At 40.4% G+C, this 20,448-nt stretch overlaps 2 protein-coding genes across 2 annotated transcripts in view; both read right to left on the bottom strand.

Moving 5' to 3' along the window:
* LOC141438630 (talin-2-like) overlaps positions 1–20,448 on the bottom strand; it is a 39,417-nt gene that overhangs the window by 9,069 nt on the left and 9,900 nt on the right. The window contains exons 7-22 of the mRNA XM_074102494.1: positions 9,943–10,024; positions 9,123–9,291; positions 8,363–8,538; positions 7,890–8,045; positions 7,302–7,393; positions 6,529–6,617; positions 6,016–6,115; positions 5,349–5,426; positions 4,859–4,965; positions 4,611–4,715; positions 3,487–3,609; positions 2,577–2,691; positions 2,225–2,302; positions 1,848–1,969; positions 1,535–1,627; positions 294–446 (exon numbers count right to left, since the gene is read on the bottom strand). Of these exons, the coding sequence (XP_073958595.1) occupies positions 294–446; positions 1,535–1,627; positions 1,848–1,969; positions 2,225–2,302; positions 2,577–2,691; positions 3,487–3,609; positions 4,611–4,715; positions 4,859–4,965; positions 5,349–5,426; positions 6,016–6,115; positions 6,529–6,617; positions 7,302–7,393; positions 7,890–8,045; positions 8,363–8,538; positions 9,123–9,291; positions 9,943–10,024 (1,838 nt within the window). The remainder of the gene's footprint in view (positions 1–293; positions 447–1,534; positions 1,628–1,847; positions 1,970–2,224; positions 2,303–2,576; positions 2,692–3,486; positions 3,610–4,610; positions 4,716–4,858; positions 4,966–5,348; positions 5,427–6,015; positions 6,116–6,528; positions 6,618–7,301; positions 7,394–7,889; positions 8,046–8,362; positions 8,539–9,122; positions 9,292–9,942; positions 10,025–20,448) is intronic.
* LOC141438852 (uncharacterized) lies at positions 12,618–17,722 on the bottom strand. The gene is made up of 4 exons (XM_074102880.1): positions 17,336–17,722; positions 16,122–16,361; positions 15,304–15,494; positions 12,618–13,606 (listed from the first exon to the last, which is right to left on the bottom strand). Exons 1-4 carry the CDS (start codon positions 17,487–17,489, stop codon positions 13,529–13,531), a joined length of 663 nt encoding a protein of 220 aa, XP_073958981.1. The 5' UTR covers positions 17,490–17,722; the 3' UTR covers positions 12,618–13,528.

Here is a 20,448-nt window from a genome sequence, read left to right as displayed (position 1 = left end):
CTATTCTACCTACATAAGAGCCAAGAGAAAAAATAGAAAAGAAAAAAAAGAAAAGAGGGGTTAAGAGTTATTGTATTGTATTATATTGATCAATGGCGTCGATCAACGATCGATCATTTGGTGTAGTAGAAACTATCAGAATCTAGACGTCTATTAATATATTCTACCTTTGATCGATGTTACTGGTCGACAATCGATCGATTGGTGCAGTAGAAATTACTGATCAACGTCGACCAACCTATTCCACCATCGATCGATGGCATCAATCGATAGTCGATCAATTGGTCAGTCACCTGTCTGCGCGCGCAGCCTGCGCCCGCGTCCGCAGCGCTGCGCCGCGCGCCGAGCGCCGCCCGCGCCGGGTCAGCGACCCCGCCCGCCAGCCGCTCCGCCGTGCCCATCAGAAGCCTCGCTCTGTCCTCCGCTTCCTTAGCCAGCTCGATTATCTGATGATCAATATTGCACATCATATCAGCCGTAAGACGTTCACTGTTGGACAGGCCTCCCCCATTTCGTGACCGTGATGCGTATTTTTTAGTTTTCTACTGTTTTTTTGTGTAGGTACTAATTGTCACGAATAAATATTTTTTCTTTCTTTCTTTCCATAGACCTTCCAGTTGTTTCGGTTGGAAGCGGCCTGCATCCACTGAACCCGCGACTAACCAGAGGATCAGTGAGGGCTATCGCGTACGAATTCGCCGCTAGAGGCGCTAGTGTAGCGTGAGGTCTCCGAAATGTCAAATCTCATAGTTTTTGGGTGAGCTACGCGGTTTTTTTAATTAGAATATAATTTGGTGAATATTTTGCAATATCCTGAAATTAATTATGGCAAATATGCGTTCCGGGGCAATGAATGTCTGTGTTTTGAGACAGTTTTGTCTTTCGGAAACCTTTGTCCTCCTTTTTTTCCGAATAAAACGGGGAGTATGCAACACTGTGGCATGCTCGATATTTATATGGTACGGTTTTAAGGTGTATTAAATATGATTTTAATCTAAACTTTGTTTTCACGCCCGTAATAACAGACTTTGAAAGCCATACTTAAAAACCTCACGCAACAGTGCGCCATCTAGTGAGACAAAAAAACGATAGCCCTCATTGCGTAACGTTTCTTTCACTCACGATCACGATCAAATGACAGTTTTCGCATAATTATGATTGGTTGTTTGGAGTCTTTTTGTATTTTTTATTTCAACTCCGAATTTGTTACTTTTACTTGTGCTTTTACGGTTTTCGCATACAAAAACTGTCATTTGATTGTGATCGCGAGTGTCAGAAGCGTTAGAACAGTACGGCCTCAGATCATATGAATTTTGTACAATTAGGATGTTAGTGTAGCTCGGGACTCGTCGGTTTTCTTCGTTTTCCTGAAGATTCAAATGGGAAAGGCAAAAAACAATCTTTTGTTTTGAATTTCGAACGACAAAGTAGTTTAAGTGTACCTAGTTTATTTTTTCAATTACCAATCAATGGCTAAAAGAATATTGAATTTTATGAATTTAAAAAATTGTGGCATTTTGGATTTAAACCTCACCTCATTTTCCTTATCAGGGTGTGCTCTTCGCCCGAAGGTAAACATCAGCCGGCCGGATTTCCTGGCAAAATTGTTGGCTTCGTCGTGAAGTTTCTTTAAAAAAATAAACATAAATATTTAATAACAGGTTTCTACTTTCATTCTGACAATATGGTCACTATCATACCACCCAACCATCAACCAACCAACCAACCAACACCAACGTATCCGCATCTCAACTTATGTTATGGATGTCCTTGGGCGGCGATTGCCTTTCATTAGGTGACCCGCCAGCTCGTTTTCCCCCTGTCAAATAAAAAAACACCTTACCAACCTGCGTATCATCACAGCCCGTGTTCTGACTGACTCTGGCAGCAGCATCACAGAGCTCTCTCATCTCCTGGAGCAGAGCTGACCGGTCCTTGCCATCCTGGGCCTGGCTTAAAGACAGCGCGTCTAAAATAAACACAAAATTAAACCCCAATATTGTCAATTGTCTTACTGCAAACCATCTGCAGAGCAGACGTATGCTTATATAGGGGGGAGATGGGTGGTCCATGCCCACTGCAGCACACTGCTTCGTCACATTGATCATGAGACCTTGGCATCTCAAGATCCATTAAAATATATACCTAGGACTAAGGATTGGATACATCCAATGTATGCATATTATTCTTTGGTATTCAAGAATTAATAGGTGCACGTAAATACCTTTAGCTAACTCAGGAATCAGCTCCTTTATGGTGTTCATAGAATTGACGGCGGCTCCATAATCGATGTTCTTCGGATCTATAACAAAGCAGAATTCCTCTAAAAACAATGTATAAAATCTGTTTTATGACTCAAATGTGGAAACCACAGACTAAAATTCATTAAACATAGGGTTTGATAAAGTAGGTGTAGTACAAAACCATTGTGATAAAGATTCTTCCATCATAGAAGCTTTTATCCACCAGTGAACGTGTTCCGGCTGACATGGTAATGATAATAATGGTGGTGCTGATGGTAATAATGTTTCAGACGATGGTGATGATGATGAAATAAATTATTGCGAGCGTCTCACCGGCATGGGCGGCTGTGAACAGAGCAATGGCAGCGTTAAGTTTGGCGAGTCGGTCTCTCGCCGCTCGCTCTAATGATTCCACTTCTTCGGGGCTTAGAGCTGGTCCGTTATGTTTCTGTAAAGATAATAATATTTGTAACTTTTGTCAAATCTGTCTCAATAATTTATTGAATCAGGCGTTACTTTGCGGAGGTCCATATCAATGAACTAAAAGAATTTCTTTGCTCACCTGCGACCTTATGATAGCTAAGCTTATGCAAGTGTTATGTGTGTTATAAGTCTAACATCTGGTAGCATGGTGTACGGCTGTGTTGCTCTGAAGATGAGCTCTGGTTGAGTTTGAAACGCGTCAGTGTAGTGTGGTGGTGATAGATGGGTTTGTGTGATTTGTGTGTGTTCTTACAGTGTGGAGGTGGAGGAACTGCATGAACACGCATATCTTGCATAAGCTTAGCTATCATAATCGCGGGTGAGCAAAGAAATTCTTTTAGTTCATTAAATCTGTTTCAAGTGTTATCAAGACCAAATTATGCACAATATTACATAGGTCTAATTATAAGAGCCATGGTGGCCTAGTGGTTTGACCTATGGCCTCTCTAGCGGAGGATCGCGAATTCAAATCCAGGCTCAGCGTTTTTCGAAATGCATGTGTGAAAACTACCTATGAGATTTACCAAAAAGTTGAAGGAAAACATTGCGAAACAAAACCTGCAAAGCAATTCAATGGTGTGTGTGAAGTTCCCAATCCGAACTGGGCCCGCGTGGAAACTATGGCCCAAGCCATCTCATCCTGAGAGGAAGCATGCCCAGCAGTGGGACGTATATTAGCTGTGATGATGATGATGTTTTAATTGGTCGACAGTTACAAGTGTATTCGAAAAGACCTATTGATGAAGTTTTTGTTGTGTACCTTATTGAGAATGTCTTTGGCGTCATCAATGGCATTGTTGGCGGCGGCCACGGAGTTGATGAAGGAGGCGCGATGAATGGTCGCCTGCGTCCTGTCGTCATCGATGAAGCTCTGACGGGAGTGCTGGAACACAATGATTTTAGGACACTTCGGTATTCGGCTGCACTGGTCTGGAGAAGTCTACAATATTTTGTGTCGATTTGATAAGAAAGATCTTAACGTCTTGTCACGTTGTCTATATGTCTATGTCGGTGGCCGATCGTAAAATCCGCCCGAAATCACGAAATCCCTAGGCATATCACGAAACGCCGCCATATCGGTTCTGGCACTTTGCCCGCCGCTCCCGCGGCACGCTCGCTTTGCTCACTCGGCTCGTGCGTAGTGGTCACAATTCATACTAACGATACTCCTCGCTTCGCTCGTCGTACCTAAATTTTTATTTTTTTTCAGCACATCACGATGTGCCCGGTATAAAGCTAGGAATATCGACGAATGCGTTGCTCTAATCGATCTGCCGTATTGTTTCTCAGGCACATCGTGATATGCCTGGCCAACATTTAGGCATATTATGAAATGGTGCCATTTCATGATGTACCTAGGAATTTTGTGATCTGGCGGATTTTACGATCAGCCGCCGACATCTATATCTTTACCAATCGGCTGAATTCGCAATATAATAAGTGTTCAAACGAACTATGCTAGTGAAATTCGATCATTATAATATGAGTTGCTTCATTCGAAGATATATTAATTACCATGTAGTCCCTTAAACCTGTATTAGTTAGTTACCTACATTGCGCATTGTTTTCTGAGAGGTACTTCAACTAGCAATTTTTAGCTAAAACTGCAAATTTAAATAAAAACAAAATAGGGAAGTATAGTTTCTGAAATTTGACAGTGATCTAGATAGAACCAGTCATATTTGCATCGTCCGGTGATAGAACCAATGGCCGTATTGCCTGACGTATCTGACACCTGCGATCGCAATCAAATGACAGTTTTCGCATACAAAAATTATCATTTGATTGTAATCGATCGCTAGTGTCAGAAACGCTAGACAATACGGCCTCAGGTACTACATACTTAGTGATGGCCTAGATGTTCTAATGTTTATTGGCATTTACCCTCAAGATTTTACTGTTCCTCTTCGACCTAGGGTCCAACGCGAAGTACATCTGGGTGGTCAGGTCAGCTATCTTCATGGCTGCTTCTTGCGCGTCCGAAGGACTCTAACGGAATAAAGCAGACTTTAAAACAATACAATTGATATAGCTAAAGACTATACCTTCAAGACCTGCTAAGTCTTCCTGGATTCTAAGCAAAACCATTCTTCTCTATTACCAATGAGGATATATGTTCTGTTATTGCATACCTTGAATTTGGCTAGTTGGTCCACATTTTCCTTCAGCTCGCTCAGCTCGATGGTCAGTTTCTTCCGGGCCGGCTCGTCAGGTTGTTTCTCGATGTGCTGCTTTACTCCTGATAGAATCATGATAATACTTTATAATAATAATACCTTTCGGTTCCTTAAGTGTAGGGGAGCGAACCTAAGTTTCTTAGTACAAATTTTACTCTCACACTTTTGTCGACGTGATTATTATGCATTCGTATCAAATTACAGTTATTTCTGGTGTACAATAAAGAGTCTTTGTATTGTAGGTATAGTATTTTATTACGTAAGGCGTACTTTCAGGGAGGTCCATATCGATGAACTAAATCAATTACTTTGCTCACCCGCGACCAGTTACAGTGTCTGAATACCAAAAGTCTCTGAACTAAGTCGTACACTGACAAGAGACTGAGAAGACAAGTGTTCTGTTGTTCCAGTTTGACTTGGTAAGCTAAAAGAAAGTGATGTTTACCTTCAATTAGAACAGGCATGTTTTGCGAGATGATTGCTATTATCTTCTTTGCTTCTTCAATGTTATCTTCCGTTGGTTCTGTGAAATGTAGAAAAAATAACAAATTTTAAATAATTATAATGGATAACGTCGGTATGGTTAACCCACCCAAGCTAGCGTAAGCCCTTAAAGTAAAGGCCTATTTACTTTTAATATCTGACTTATACAAGGTGTTAATTAAATAACTGAAAACCAGAAAGTAGTTTGCTCAAAATCGAGAGTACAATCGATTACACTATGTTTTAAATCAGGTTGTGTTTGTGGTTTTAAATCCCTTTTTTATTGTGCCCAGTCTAAAAATTACGACTGCAACAGGCGCCAGTTAAATATTTAAGCGAGGTTGCATACTATTTCGATAATTTAATACTGGCCGTTTGCTGTCAATGTGCGATTTTCTTCTAAAAACGTCAAAGCGCAACTGACAAAATCAAATCATGAGCGTAGAGTTAGAAATTAAGTAGAATTACTGACTTAGCAAAACACTCCAATATCTTATAAAATAATGAAAATATTCAAAAATAAATTCAACCAACTTACTTAAAATTACAAAATATTTTTGGGGTGTCTGAGGTTTTCAGTTATTTAATAAACACCTTTTATAAAGCAAATATAGTTGGCCAAACGTTACCAGTGAGCAGCTTCACGATGCAGACGGCGTTTCCATTCAGGTCGTTCAGCTTACGGACCGTGTTGACCGACATCTCGCCGCGCATCGCCACGCCGCTAGTCTGTGTTGCAACAACAAAGGGTCAAAAAAGGACCTACTTATCTATTACCTATTTTCAGGCCCCTCTTCCCCACTGACCTTCTGGGCACGTGCCCAGGGCCCCGCGATGCATTGGGGCCCCCTATTCCCTACTCCATTACCAAACGATAACCGATAGCTACTCCACTCTCACCTGAAAATCAGGCTTACCGAATGCAGCATGTTGTGCCCAGGGCCTCTAATAGGTGAAAGATGGTCCTGCCTATTTTACTGCAAGAACTAGACTTCAATACTTAGGGAATATTATATACGCAAATCTCTGCGCTGACTGACTCAACCAGAAACAGAAACACAACAGTTCACCACACTACCAGATGTTAGACTTTACAATATTAAGTTAGGATTAGGGTGGAATATGGATGGTGTTCATCTCACTGTGACCGTCTGTTCGTTGTGTTGACGTGAAGTCACGATGACCTGCTGAGCCGTCATCACTTGCGCCCCTTGCGCTTGCGCAGTAGACCCTGGGAATATTAACATAATGTAGCCCTTGCTGTTTATTTATTAACTGTATGGCTTACAAACTACGCATAGATTATAGCTTAAATTTACACTTCCTAAGATTCTGCTACTTCGCTCGTGAGGGTTTTGAAGTCTTCTATCCTCCCTCCATATTTTGTTAAGGGGCACTCCACCACGATATGGCGTACTGTCTGTTTCGGATGTCCACATTTGCACGATCCACTTTCGCCCCAACCCCATTTTTTTTGACTTTGCAATGAGCAAAGAATATAGCTTCTCTATCATCAGGACAGGCACACCAAAGAAAGTTTTTACTGGTCATGCCAAAAGCAATGGTGTTCTCGTAGCTATGCTGTACTCGTGTAATGTATCCTAATCTCCAAATTATCTATTCATGTAGCTTTATGTAGCTATTTAATTAGTGTGTAATGTATTTGAATAGCGGTTCGAGTGTCAGCGATGGTGATGGTTGAAAATCAGCGCGGGGTGTTTCAACACTTTAGCATTGTTGAGCCAGTGTCCTATTCGCTACAGCAATGACACAATCTATCCTTCGATGTCTATTAGAACATTGTTATAATATGTATTTTCTTTCTTACTTTTTTTCTGTGAGTACGTTCTACGATAGGTCAATAACCTATTATGACCTATTTATTGAAAAGGCTACAAACTGTGAAACAGCCTACCTTGCTCGTACGATATAAGCTTGCTGGGCCCGACGAAAGACGTCTCCACTGCTTTGTGAGAAGAGTGCGACACTACCTCCATTGTCTGACCTCTGTAGAAAAAACAAAATTGTTTAACTGCCTGTCATATTTACAGAATCCTACCATGTTTGGGCCCTTATTTGAGCGTTCATTACATATGATTTTTCGTAGGCACATATTTATTGATATATGGTAGAATAGTTTCCAGATTATCTGGTAGAAGTATATAGGATGTCTAAAAAATTTAGTAATTCTACAGGCGACGGCTAAATGCGGAGGTTGTGAAGCTTGAATTATGATTATGACCCGTTTACAGTTCAGTTTCGGTTCGGTAGTCTAGTTGGTAGGACTCCTGGTACTTATACGAGTATATCCACAGAAGGTGCGGGAAATCCAGTTCAGTGATCCTGAAATCTTCGTCACGCCGTCTTATCATCTAATTATTTAGTTTTAAATATTGTGTATTTTATAAATTATACTTATATATGTTAAGTCTTTAAGGTATTTATTGTATGGCCCGTGTTGCCTGAAATAAATGGTGTTATTATTATAATTATTAACACTTACTTGCTGCTCTCGACTGTGGCAGTATAAACGACGCCACCTTCGTCTCCGTGCGGGTTGTATGGCTCGGCCATCTTCTTGCGGATCAGGTCGATATAGCTCTGTAGGATGTCACGTATGCGGTATGCGTCGTTTGTCTTCACGCAGTATTCTTTCTCACTGGATATATTAGAACGACAGAGAGAGATTATTCCTATTAGATTAAATAGACACAATAGAACAAGCTTAAACTAGTATACAGCTAAAGGCTGGACTATCTGCGTCTGTTTCCTGAACGCTCCATATGGCTTTGTACTTCTTCGTGTCGTGCCGTCATGCTCACGCTAATAGTATTTAATAAGCGTAAAAGGGACGGTATGACACGAATACTGGATCGAAATAGGCCTCCCAGTCGTTGTCAAATGTATCGTGAATGGTCTAATGGAATATGCCTATGGTTGTACACCTGCCCAGTAAATGATTACAACTCTTCCCACCTGTAGTCTCCAAAGTTGAGGGTGAACAGCTCGCCTTTTCCCGCTTTGTAAGTCTTCACCTGAGTCAGAGGCCACACTTGGAGTATTTCCTTGGTGGTCTCATCCAACCGCAGGATTGCATTGGCATTGATGCCCAACAGCCGAGGGACCAGCTTCTTCTTTCCTTTCTGCATCTCCTGAAAGGAAAAATATGGTTTTGTACCCAAATAATATTGCTCTGAGACGTGGTTCTTTGAAGAGGCTCAGAGTTACGCAACGACCGATGGAGAGAGCTATGCACGGAGTTTCTTTGCGCGATAGAATCAGAAATACGGAAATTCACCGAAGAACTAATGTCATCGACATAGCTCGCAGAATATGTTACAATTTGAAGTTGAAATGGGCTGGCCACATCGCTGGAAGAACGATAACCGGTGGGGGAGAAAAGTTCTCGAGTGACGACCACGAACCGGAAGACGAAGCGTTGTCAGGCCTCCCATTAAATGGACTAACAACATCGCAAGAGCAACCAGTTGATGCAAGTGGCTAGTTGTCGTTCAATGTAGCGTTCTAAGGGAGAGGCCTTTCTTCGACAGTGGACGTCTTCCAGCTGATTATGATTTCCAGTTGATTGAATAGGCACCAGGGTAAGCAGTGTCCACCCTAGTCTTGGGGGGTGGCACAAAGCTGCGGCGCAATCTAGCAGCTACGTGCCCTGGAATTGACCCAATGTACCTATGATGGTAGCTAATCACTTAAAGCACTCGTGCCTTCAACAAACCTTGACAAGGAAGAAGGTGACCCCATAAGTGGGCAGATCCCGGGCAGTCTTCGTGTACAGGTACTTGGCGTCGATGGGGGACACACCGACGTGCTGGCTGTGATGACGGAGAACTTTCTTCTCCACCCCCCAAGAGCTGGCGTACTGTTGGGGCAGGAATTCGCTGAGACTGCAAAAAGAGTTAGTAATTCAAATCCTACTAATAACTCGCAAGAATAATACATATATAGGATCTGTTAAGTTTATTGAAGTAACTGTTGAATTATACAAAAAATAAAAATAAATATCATGGGACATTTGACACCAATTGACCTAGTCCCAAAATAAGCAAAGCTTGTACTATGAATACTAGGCAACGGATAAACATACTTTTATAGATAAATACATACTTAAACTGGAAAAAAGTATTTTTTGGGATAAAAGGTGGATATTTATTCATTTATTCTGGTCTTCTAATATGATATGATATAATTTTCATGGCAACCGGTTGTGTAGTGAAGTTAATATGAAGATAGCTGAATAATAGCTTTTTTACCCGGTATTCCCACGATATTGGAATAAAATAACTTTTTTTTTAAATGTTGCGAACAAGAAGTATTTAAAGAAAGAAAGAAAGGTTTATTTTGGCTCCATAAGTACCACCTAAAACTAAGACTAAAACTAGTAACTAGTTTAATGAAGTATTTACAAAGTAAATGGCCACTCTGCAATTAAAAGTGTGGGGTTTTACAAAAATATGATTGTGGAAGATCCATTTATCAATAACGGATGGTGTAGGGTTGGTCCTGCTCATGTCTCCCAAATCACCCTGTCTACTCACTTCTCAATAAAGCCCGGCTTGTGTTTGTCTTCCTGGAAGTCCCCATACTGGACTTGACACTGGATACCCGCAAACTCCACCGCTGTGGAAAAAAAACTCAATGAACATAGTGGCAGGAAACTGTATTTAGTTTAGGGTGGTTTCAGACTAGCGCTTTTTCTGCGCGTACACGGTCATTGTGCATACGCGCTTACACGGGCGCTGGATTAAACTAAACGCGTTTTTACATGTGGTAGTGCCTTACTGTAACCACTTTTTGGCTGCAGTACGAATGGGCCGGCTCGACCGGGTTAGTACCACACTCCCACAGAACACCGGCGTGAAATAGTAGTTTTATACTGTGTTTCGTACGGTGAGTGGGGGATCCCTCTCCCCTTGTCCGCTCCTCCATCCCCCTCCCTTTAGGCCGGCAACGCACCCGCAGTCTTAATAATGCTGTAAGTGTCTATGGGTGGCGGAGATCGCTTACCATCAGGTGACCCGCATGCTCGTTTGCCAGCTATTTGATAAAAAAAACGCGCGTGCACACGTGCTTCCAAAAACGAGCTTATACGCGTAAATAAAACGTTAGTCCCTACCCCCTGAACAAAGATAATAGATAGAACGTGTTGATAAGGGTATTTCTAACGTAAGTATGTACAGTCGAGTTCATAAACTTGTGAACAAAAAGTTGATCATAAATATCTGATCACGCTTCTACGCCTTTAACAATAGAGTCGTGTTCAGATATTTTTGATAAAATTTTTGCTCACAAGTTTATGAACTCGCTGACTGTATGAAGTCCCAAACGACACAGCATTAACGAAGAAATGACTGATTTACGATTGAATAGGTACTACAGTCAGAACATACATAGTTTCCCTTATAGTTTCGCCATGTCTGTCTGTCTGTCTGTCTGTCCGCGGGTAAACTCAGAGACCGTTAGTACTAGAAAGAAAAACCATTGGGGGGTTTCTAAGACCATTTTTATATTTAGTGATGATGATGATATGTACGAGTACTAGGTGGCGATGAGTACAACGACTTTATTTATCGTATTGGTCACATTTCTTGAGAAACTCGTTTTCGGACTCACTCAAATGAGTCAACAAGTATCTTTCCGATGACTCATGAAAGGCTATAGCAATCATTCATACAGTTCCAAATTATTTTACTGATCGATGTGTAGATAATTTAGAAGACCAAATATAGAAGAATAAGGGGCTGTTTCACCATCCATTGATTAGCGTTAACCGACGGTTAAATGTGATGCCGTCTCCGTCTATTCGAACAAAACAAATAGAGACGGCATCATACCTAACCACCAGTTAACACTAATCAATGGATGGTGAAACAGCAACAAACAGCAATAAAAAAACACGGCCAAGAGCGTGTCGGACACGCCCGAAATATGGTTCCGTAGCCATTACGAAAACATTAAGTAATATTTTTCTAAGGATTTCGTAACTATTTTATACGGAATCTTCCAAGTTTAGGTATATTTTATACCTTAGGCTGCTATTTACTCTTAAACTACTAATAATTCTCTAGCAAACTTAGCCGTTATAGTTTTCCTTGAAAGTTTTGATATACTTACTACCATTCTGAATTTTTTTTAAAAAAATTTCCACTCACCGGTTTAGATTTTAGACGCCCGATTTTCATGAAAATTTGCACTTTAAAGTCGAATATTTTGCAAACAAATCACTGAATCGACCCCTAATGGTTTTAAAATACCTACCCAACGATACCTCACACTGTAGGGTTGGATGAAAAAAAAACACCCCCACTTTACGTCTATGGGAGGTACCCAAAAAAAATTTTTTTTTACAATTTATTATTGTACCATTTTGTCGGCATAGTTTACATATATATCCGTGCAAACAGCTTTCTAGCATTGATAGTCCCTGAGCAAAGCCGCGGACGGCCGGACAGACAGACAGACAGACATGGCGAAACTATAAGGGTTCCGTTTTTGCCATTTTGGCTCCGGAACCCTAAAAAAGCGACACAAATAGAAAAATCAAAGGCGTTTTTTTAGCAAAAATCGCATTTTTAGGGGTGTTTCACCACCCATTGATTAATTTTAACTGACAGATATATATCGAAAATAAAAACTGAGACATGGATGCACAGAAAAACCAGAAAAAGAGACCAGCGCTGGGAATCGAACCCAGTACCTCAGCATTCCGTGCTGCGTGCCATACCCCTACACAACCACTGTACAGGAGTACAGACACGAATTTCTCCTATGCACACATATCTCAGGTTGGGTTTACTATTGTTTCGGCGAATAACATTTGGCAACCTGTTTCATTTCCCAACTGTTTAATATTTCTGAAACTGTAAATACTTATTTTAGGATTTTTTATTAAACTAACCTAACCTAACTGTCAGAGCCATCGTGTAGAACCCTGCTCTGACATAAATCCTGAAATATTTTCAGTTTTTGAGTTTGCGAAATGAAAACAAGTTGCCAAACGTTACGTCCGCCTCCGTCTATTCGAACAAAACAAACAGAGACGGCTTCACATTTATCCGTCAAATTAATCAATGGATGGTGAAACAGGGGTAATAGTTAATAAAAAAAAAAAAGCACTTTGGTTTGTTTTTCTGTCGTTTCTGTATTTAAGCACAGACTTATTTTTTTTGCTAAAAAAGTGTTACACGACGTGACGTCACGCGGCACTTTAACTGGCTATAATCTTCATCATTTTTTGTTTAGTCAATTGACATTAAGTAAAATATGTGTCTTATATACCGGGTGTGGCCTGTAATACGAGCGAATAATTAAAACAGATCATACTCGTCAAACTAAACAACTTTAGTTCAGCGACTTTTAAAAATACAATACAATACAATACAAAGACTCTTTATTGTACACCAGACATAGTAAGCGATACAGAAAACAGATACACAGAGAAAAAAAATTACAAGGTGAGCAATAGGCGGCCTTATCGCTTAAGAGCGATCTCTTCCAGGCAACCTTTATAATAATGGAGTCCTTTAAAATAATGGAGTCTTTAGATTTTCCCTTTTTCATACAAATTAAATACTGTTATCAATTTACGCCATCCTAGAACACAACTGACGTCGCCTGTCACGCTACAAACATCAAGCATTTTGCTTTACATTGCATCTTCGAATAAATTTTAAAGTGTACTAAAAATTAAAAATCTAATTATTTTTAAAAGTTGCTGAATTAATGTTGTTCAGTTTGACAAGTAAGATCTGTGTTTTAATTATTTGCTTATATTACACAGGCCACAACCGGTATTCTGGTAATCTTACTGCGTCGTGAAATCAAATACTCTTGCAAAAGGGCAATTAAAGGCTTTTAAAATGTTTCTAAGCTGTTTTATTACCTACTTATACATAAATAATGGACTTTTTGACATAAAAACTACCATGAGACTCGCTCATATTTAATGAAGAAACCAGGTAGCTCGTCTTAAATCGAGTTTAGCTCTAGGCTAGTGCGCTTGCAGCAGCCGCCGGGTCGCGTTGCTCCGGGAAGAGCTACAAATTAACCCGAAACGAGCTAAACTCGATTTAAGACGTGAGTTATCCGGTTTTTATTTAATTAACCTAACTAAAGCTATCCAGACTACCGCGCGTCGCTACTGGACGCGGCCGCATGGTCATCCTTGTTCATTATCTGCTGCAGTTCGTAGTCCTGTACCACCTGTAAAAATTACGAGATTTACCCCTGTTTGACTAAACATTTATTTTGACGAATAAATGTGACGCCGTCTCTGATTGTTTTGCTCGAATTGACGGCGACGGCATCACATTTATCCGTCGATTAAAATTAATCAATGGGTGGTGAAACAGCCCTAACGCCCCTTGGGGTCTGGGGTCTGTCTCACCACTCATTGATACATTTTATTTGACAGATAAATGTGATGCTGTCTATGTCTATTCGGACAAAACAAACAGAGACGGCGTCACAGATATCAGTCACATCAAATTAATCAATGAATGGTGAAACGGGGGTAAATGAACTAAAACCAATTAAGTACTATGCTTTTTTTTTTATGCGACTGGGTGGCAAACGAGCAAGTGGGTCTCCTGATGGTAGAGATCACCACCGCCCATAAACATCTGCAACACCAGGGGTATTGCAGATGCGTTGCAACCTAGAGGCCTAGATGGGATACCTCAAGTGCCAGTAATTTCACCGGGCTGTCTTACTCTCCACGCCGAAACACAACAGTACAAGCACTGCTGCTTCACGACAGATTAGCGAGTAAGATGGTGGAACAATCCAGGCGTACCCTGCACAAGCTGCTGCAGCTGCTTACTCGCGACCTTAGGCCGAGTTTAGACTTGCAAAAAATCATGCAAGTTGCATTACATTGCGGCGCTCCATTAACCACTACAAACCCGTTGGCTTTACGGCCTCGAAATGTAATGCAACTTGCACGATTTTTCTTGCAATGCAAGCCTAAACTCGGCTTTAGGATAGCTACTTTTATGCCAGGATATTCACCATCATCATTCACCCTTTTTAATCCCACTACTGGGCACAGGACTGCTTCCAGAATGAGAAAGATTGGGCCGTAATCCCCACGCGGGACCCGTGCAGATTGATAGAACTGCTTTGAAGAACGAATTACCAAAAAATCAGAGATGCGAATTCAGATATGAACCCACTATCCTGTGCTTGAGAGGCCATAGTTCAAACCAAAAGAAAGAAAGAAAGGTTTGTTTTGGCTCTATAAGTACCACCTAAAACTAAGAATAAAACTAGCACTAAAACTATGTTACTAGGTGACACGGCAGGATACCAAAAAGGGTCTCCACTCAGCATGTGTTGCCGCACATTATGTGCAGCCCACATAAAGTGGTGGCAATCCACACAATTTACCACGAGCTTTACGGCGAAGGAAGACATTGTGAGAATTCCTGCTAAAACCTGCGAAGCAGTGGTGTGTGTAGTTATCAATCCGCACTGGGCCTGCGTGGGAAACATAACCCAAAGCCTCTCATCTTGAGAGCATTCCCAGAATTAGGACGTAAGACTGGAATGATTACAGGTGGTAGGATCTTGTGCAGTCCCGGATTACTACCACCATCTTGCTCGCTAATCCTGCCGTGAAGCAGCACTGTTGTGTTTCGGCGTGGAGAGTAAGACAGCCGGTAAAATTACTGGCACTTGAGATATCCCATCTTAGGAATCTAGGTTGGCAACGCATCTGCAATACCCCGGGGTATTGCAGATGTTTATGGGCGGTGGTGATCTGTTACCATCAGGAGACCCACTTGCTCGTTTCCCATCCAGTCGAATAAAAAAAAATTATGAATAAGATGAATATGCTTGATAGTTTCATAACAACTACCATTAAAATATACCACTTTTAAACCCTACAATATATCCACCTGGAAAATTTTGCTCTTGGCCTGGTTCAGGTAATACGGGCTGAACCTCCTGAGGGTCGAGCCTATGGTGATCAAGAATACATCTATAGGGTCAGCAGGATTCAAGTCCTGGTACGTGGTCTGGTTAATGTCGTCCTTGGATTTCATGCCGCTTATATTGGGCTTGCACTCTTTAGGTTCGCGGAATTCTTCTGCAAAGAAAAAGAGATTTGCTTTAAAAAGTTGACAGTGTGTAGGCTTCTGTAACCACAAGGCGTTTTAACCCCTTATAGAGCAAGACTGAACGCCAATCTTGTTCAAAATCTATCCAATTAGTCATAAGGTTTTGAATAGATTATAACAGTATGTGAACACTGTTAGTTTTGAGTCTTATGGATTATCAGACGCTCGTACGACCGATTTTGGCTCTTGCCCTTATAAAGGGTTAAAATGACTCAAGAAAATTGCAGCAGGTGGCCAGCCTTCAGTAAAGCTAAGAGAAGCCAGTTTCCCACGCTGCAAATGTTTTCAAACGGTTAACTTGCCCTGTTTCTTGATTTTGGTTCAAATTTAGCAATTGAAAACACCTTGTAAAGCCTTGTAAACTTTGTTTAAAAGTAGGGTACTCTAAGTTGTTCTAGAAACTTGAAATTAGGTCTGAAGGTATCTTTTATAGCACAATCAAAATCAAGCTTGCTCTCGCTTGTCCCTGTACACTGGCACGATGCCACACTTCTCGACGCTCCTTCATATTGGAACTCTTTAATTAAATACTTGACCAAGATTACGGACTTCTTATGTATATCGCCACATAACAGATAATTGACAAACTCTCTTACCCGGTAACGCATCAGTAAATACATCAGATGTCATAGCAACTTCACAGGTCGTATCCTCATCGATATAGTCCGCGAACTCCTCGTTGTTAGAACTGGAGTCCTTGAAGTAAGGGATCATGAATGACATCTCTTCCTCGTACTTGTAATTGTATGAGCGGTGGGAAGGGTTCCGTAGGCGCTCGCGGATCTTCCGACGCATCATGTCCCGGATGTTGATCCAGCGGGCTTTGCATACTTGGTCTGTAAACGCGTTAATATAAGTTATAAAAGTATGTATAACAAAATATATCGAGGTCTTGTTAGGATGTTCGTAATTTGAAGTTTGTATTATGTTCACTCTAATAGTATTTAATAAAAACATTTAAAAAATCTAAAAGTCGGTTTTAAACAAAAAGTTGTTCCACAATGTACAGTTTTTTGTAATTGGACATTGTTGACACTAATTTGACATAGTCCCAAACTAAGCAAAGCTTGTTACTAGGTACAGTTACCAGCACCAATATCTGACACAACAAGCGTACATAAATTAAATAATAATTTATGGACACTTTGACCAATTGACCTAGTCCAAACTAAGCAAAGCTTGTACTATGGATACTAGGCAACGGATAAACATACTTATATAGATAAATACATACTTATATACATATTAAACATCCAAGACCGAGACATTCGTGTTATTACACAAATCTGCCCCGGCGGGATTCGAACAGGACCTCAAGCTTCGTAGTCAGGTTCTCTAACCACTTAGCCATCCGGTCGTCAATATCTGATACGACTCTATTTCTAGGGCCGGAAGGACGTGTCAGATATTTTTGCACGCTCCGCTGTGGCAGATATTGATGCTGGTGACTGTACCTAGGTAATTCTTGTGCTTGTAATTTATAACCTTTGTTTTTGAAAACTGTTCAAAATTACATGAGCAGTAAAATTTGAAGACTAGCTTTTAGTTTCATTATACTACAAAACTACGTAAGTTTAAAAAATATGTAAAAACAAAACCAACAAAGTTAACCCTTGAAATAATGTTCATAAAGTTCACCCAGATTTTAGATTTTGTGGTATGAACTTTTTTAAGAGCAGTAACGACATTTTACACTATATAATAACCCATTGTAAATAAACCACCGAAGTCTCGCATCGCAATAACTGAATAACACCAAAACAAACGTTCCCTCCCGTTCTAACCTTCCAAAAAACGTGAAACAACTCACCGGATCTGTTCAACGCGTCTCCAATCTTCTGCCAAACGACTTCCCGCGCATCAAAATCCAAATACCTTGGATGTTTGGTGTTATATAAAATGGAATTTTCTTTTACTAAAGCCAGCAATTTCAAGTCCAAAGTCTTGTTGAACGGCAACGGCATTTTTGACTTTGACTTTGGTTCCGACTGGCGTGCGGTCTCCGTGACTGTAACGAGACGACTGAGACGGAATGGCAACGTCGCACGAAACGAGCACGACTTGGAGTGTGCGTTGCTGCAGCGGAGCCACTATGGGAAATTATTATTCGATTTTGAATGGTACACCTTTGTCTTCTTGAGATAGGTGTTAGCTGGAAGAAAGGTAGGTGTCTTATTATTTTACCAGATTAAATAAAAATGTAAACAGCAAAAAGATAAATACGTTATTATACTAATCAGTGTTAATATATCAATAAGTACTTACCTTTCAAAAATGCATTTTAAATGGTCTACTCAAACTTGTCTACAGCCTAAGCAAATAAATAACAATCTACACAAAACAAATAGTATAATATTATTATTTACGCGTTATACTTTATGTACGACGTCCAAATTTAAGCCATATTGGCTTCGAACAAAATTCCAAACAAACGTTACGTTAACTTTCATTTTTAACACGCTTTTATCAGGTCAACCTGTATGTAACTAACTATGTAATGGAATCTAAGGTAACTAATTTAACCATCTTCCAAGGGTCGTAGCGTAATGAAAATTGTTAACTCATTTAAATGTTATTTAGCCCAACCAGTTTAACGCACTAACGTGTCCCGCGCTCGTCGCGTGCCCGAGACCGGTACGCGATCGATTCAACCTCGCAACGTGTTTTGTACCACGATCGAAACTAACTAGCGACAGCAACGCTAATACACCTTACATTGCTTGCTAAGCGCGCTTGCTTTAACATACAAGCCTTTGGTAGCCCGCAATGTACCCAAAACACTGAGAATTAGGTTGTCCCGAACTTTATTATGTGTTTACTACCACGATCGAACTCCACTAGTGGCAACAATGTTTAATTTAAATGTGGCACTTACATTGCTTTCTATTTACGTAAAGACTGTCTTGTAATGCTTTATCAACACGCAAGGGAGATTGAAATTGTTGTAGCATGTTTCGATTCAAAAGGAAATGAGTACAAAAGTGTGGTTTTAAAATTTTAATGACGCGTTTGGTTAAATAAGGCTTAGATTAGAACGCATTTTATTTTTGAACTCGTATCTTCTTGCTTTTGTTAGTAGAAGTTGATGTATTTGAAGTAAGGATAAGTTTATTAGTAATCAGTTAAAAATAACAATAAGTAGGAACTAATTATGAGATTTCGATAATGTGTGCAACTTTGCATAGGTACATTGTGTCGATACAGGCTGATTCTGAGGGTTTATCAGAATCCCAGGAGCGGCCCTTACCAACTTAGCGTTTCGTAGAACACTAATTAGTGTAATTAGTGAGGTTATAGTATCCTTTTGTGTGATGATGATGAGTGATGCGAGTCAATAAATAACACTGCTGATTGATAATAACCTAACCAAAAAAAAGTTGGAAAACCCCCGACTTTGTCACTTCAAAGTTCAATATCTCAAAAACGGCTGTACCGATTTTGATAAAACATGTCTAAGAACCATCGCTAGAAAACTTGCTATCAAATAAAAAAACGCATTGGAATCCGTCTTAAGAGCTATAGTGCCACAGACAGACAGACACACAGACACACATAGCGGTCAAACTTATAACACCCCTCTTTTTGCGTCGGGGGTTAATAAAAACAAAAATACTTAATTACCTACCCTATTGAGGTTTTTGCCCGATTCTTCTCAAGTGAGGACATACCTATTTTTCACTACAAAACAAAAACGTGAATGTTTTACATAATTGTAGTGGTAAATGAGCTGTTTACTTTGCCTACAATTACTCCCGGTAAATCCCGGTCACGTCTTCAGAACTTTTTTTTTTAATACAGTATAGGCTTGCGTTTGGCCACAATCACGCCTGATGGAAAGCGAGGATGAGGCCTGCGATGGAGCACGCTTGCCTAGTAAATGCTCAATCACCCTGGACTTGAAAGCGACCAAATTGTAGTGTTCAGGAAACACAGTCGCAGGCAGGGAATTCCACTCTTTTGCTGTGCGGTTGATGAAGGAAGACCCTGCATAACTGGTATTGTTACAAGTATTATACAGAATGTAACGTACTTATGTGTTCACTCATTGATAAGTGCAAGTCTAATTACGTGACTCTGACTTAGTTCGAGATAAAAATGTTTATCGCTTGAACACAAAGTGACACGGAAAACCTCTGTAGCGCATCTGGCCGCTTGCAGACCAACACTATTCAAAATGATTGAGTATCTTTTGTTTTTTTTCCGTCATTTGCTCCACTTTTCAGCAAGGCGTAAGCCGAAATTAGATCTCTTGCAAATAAACCAAATTTACTCCGGGATAACATACGATTTTGCCGTACTACTTGTGTAGAGCTACCACTAACGCGGGTATTGCCTTGACCTTTGAATTTTTTTTCTTGTAAATATACTTTGTGAAACCGAAATTTGATGGGTTTTTTAAGCAAACAGTAAGAGCCCGTTCCCACTTGTCGGGAGTCGGATCCGTTTTGAGTCGGATGTCGGACCTTTCTATAGAAAATCGTGTCGGGCAAGTGTGAACAGCTTCATATAAAATGTTCTGCCACTGTAACATCCGATTACAATCTGGGCCCGACATCCGACAAGTGGGAACCAGCTCTAAAGCAGAGTATTTGATTCCAGCTCTGTCCTGCTTCATCTACCTTTTTTGCTCTACCATCGGTCTGATCTGTATCGAAGCAGATCTCCGGCGAAGACTGAAGCCCTGCTGGACGCTTCGAGGCTTCCAATTACCCTGTCCTGTTTCCCTACCTATGTAATAAAATTAGGCTAGAGTTTTTTTATACTTATATTCAACAGCAGTTCTGTTTGAATCAATTTATATACATAAAACCAAAACCATGCATTTATAGCCTAAGATCAATATAAATACTTAAGCAACGCTTAAAGTACGAAAAGTTGTTGAAGTCAATGATACGAATTGGTACCGCTCACTATGCTAAACCA

This window comes from Choristoneura fumiferana, chromosome 19 (genome assembly GCF_025370935.1).
Source record: "Choristoneura fumiferana chromosome 19, NRCan_CFum_1, whole genome shotgun sequence".
Taxonomy (NCBI): Eukaryota; Metazoa; Arthropoda; class Insecta; order Lepidoptera; family Tortricidae; genus Choristoneura; species Choristoneura fumiferana.
The sequence above is the reverse complement of the archived record's forward strand: the minus strand, read 5'-3'. Positions and strand labels throughout refer to the sequence as shown.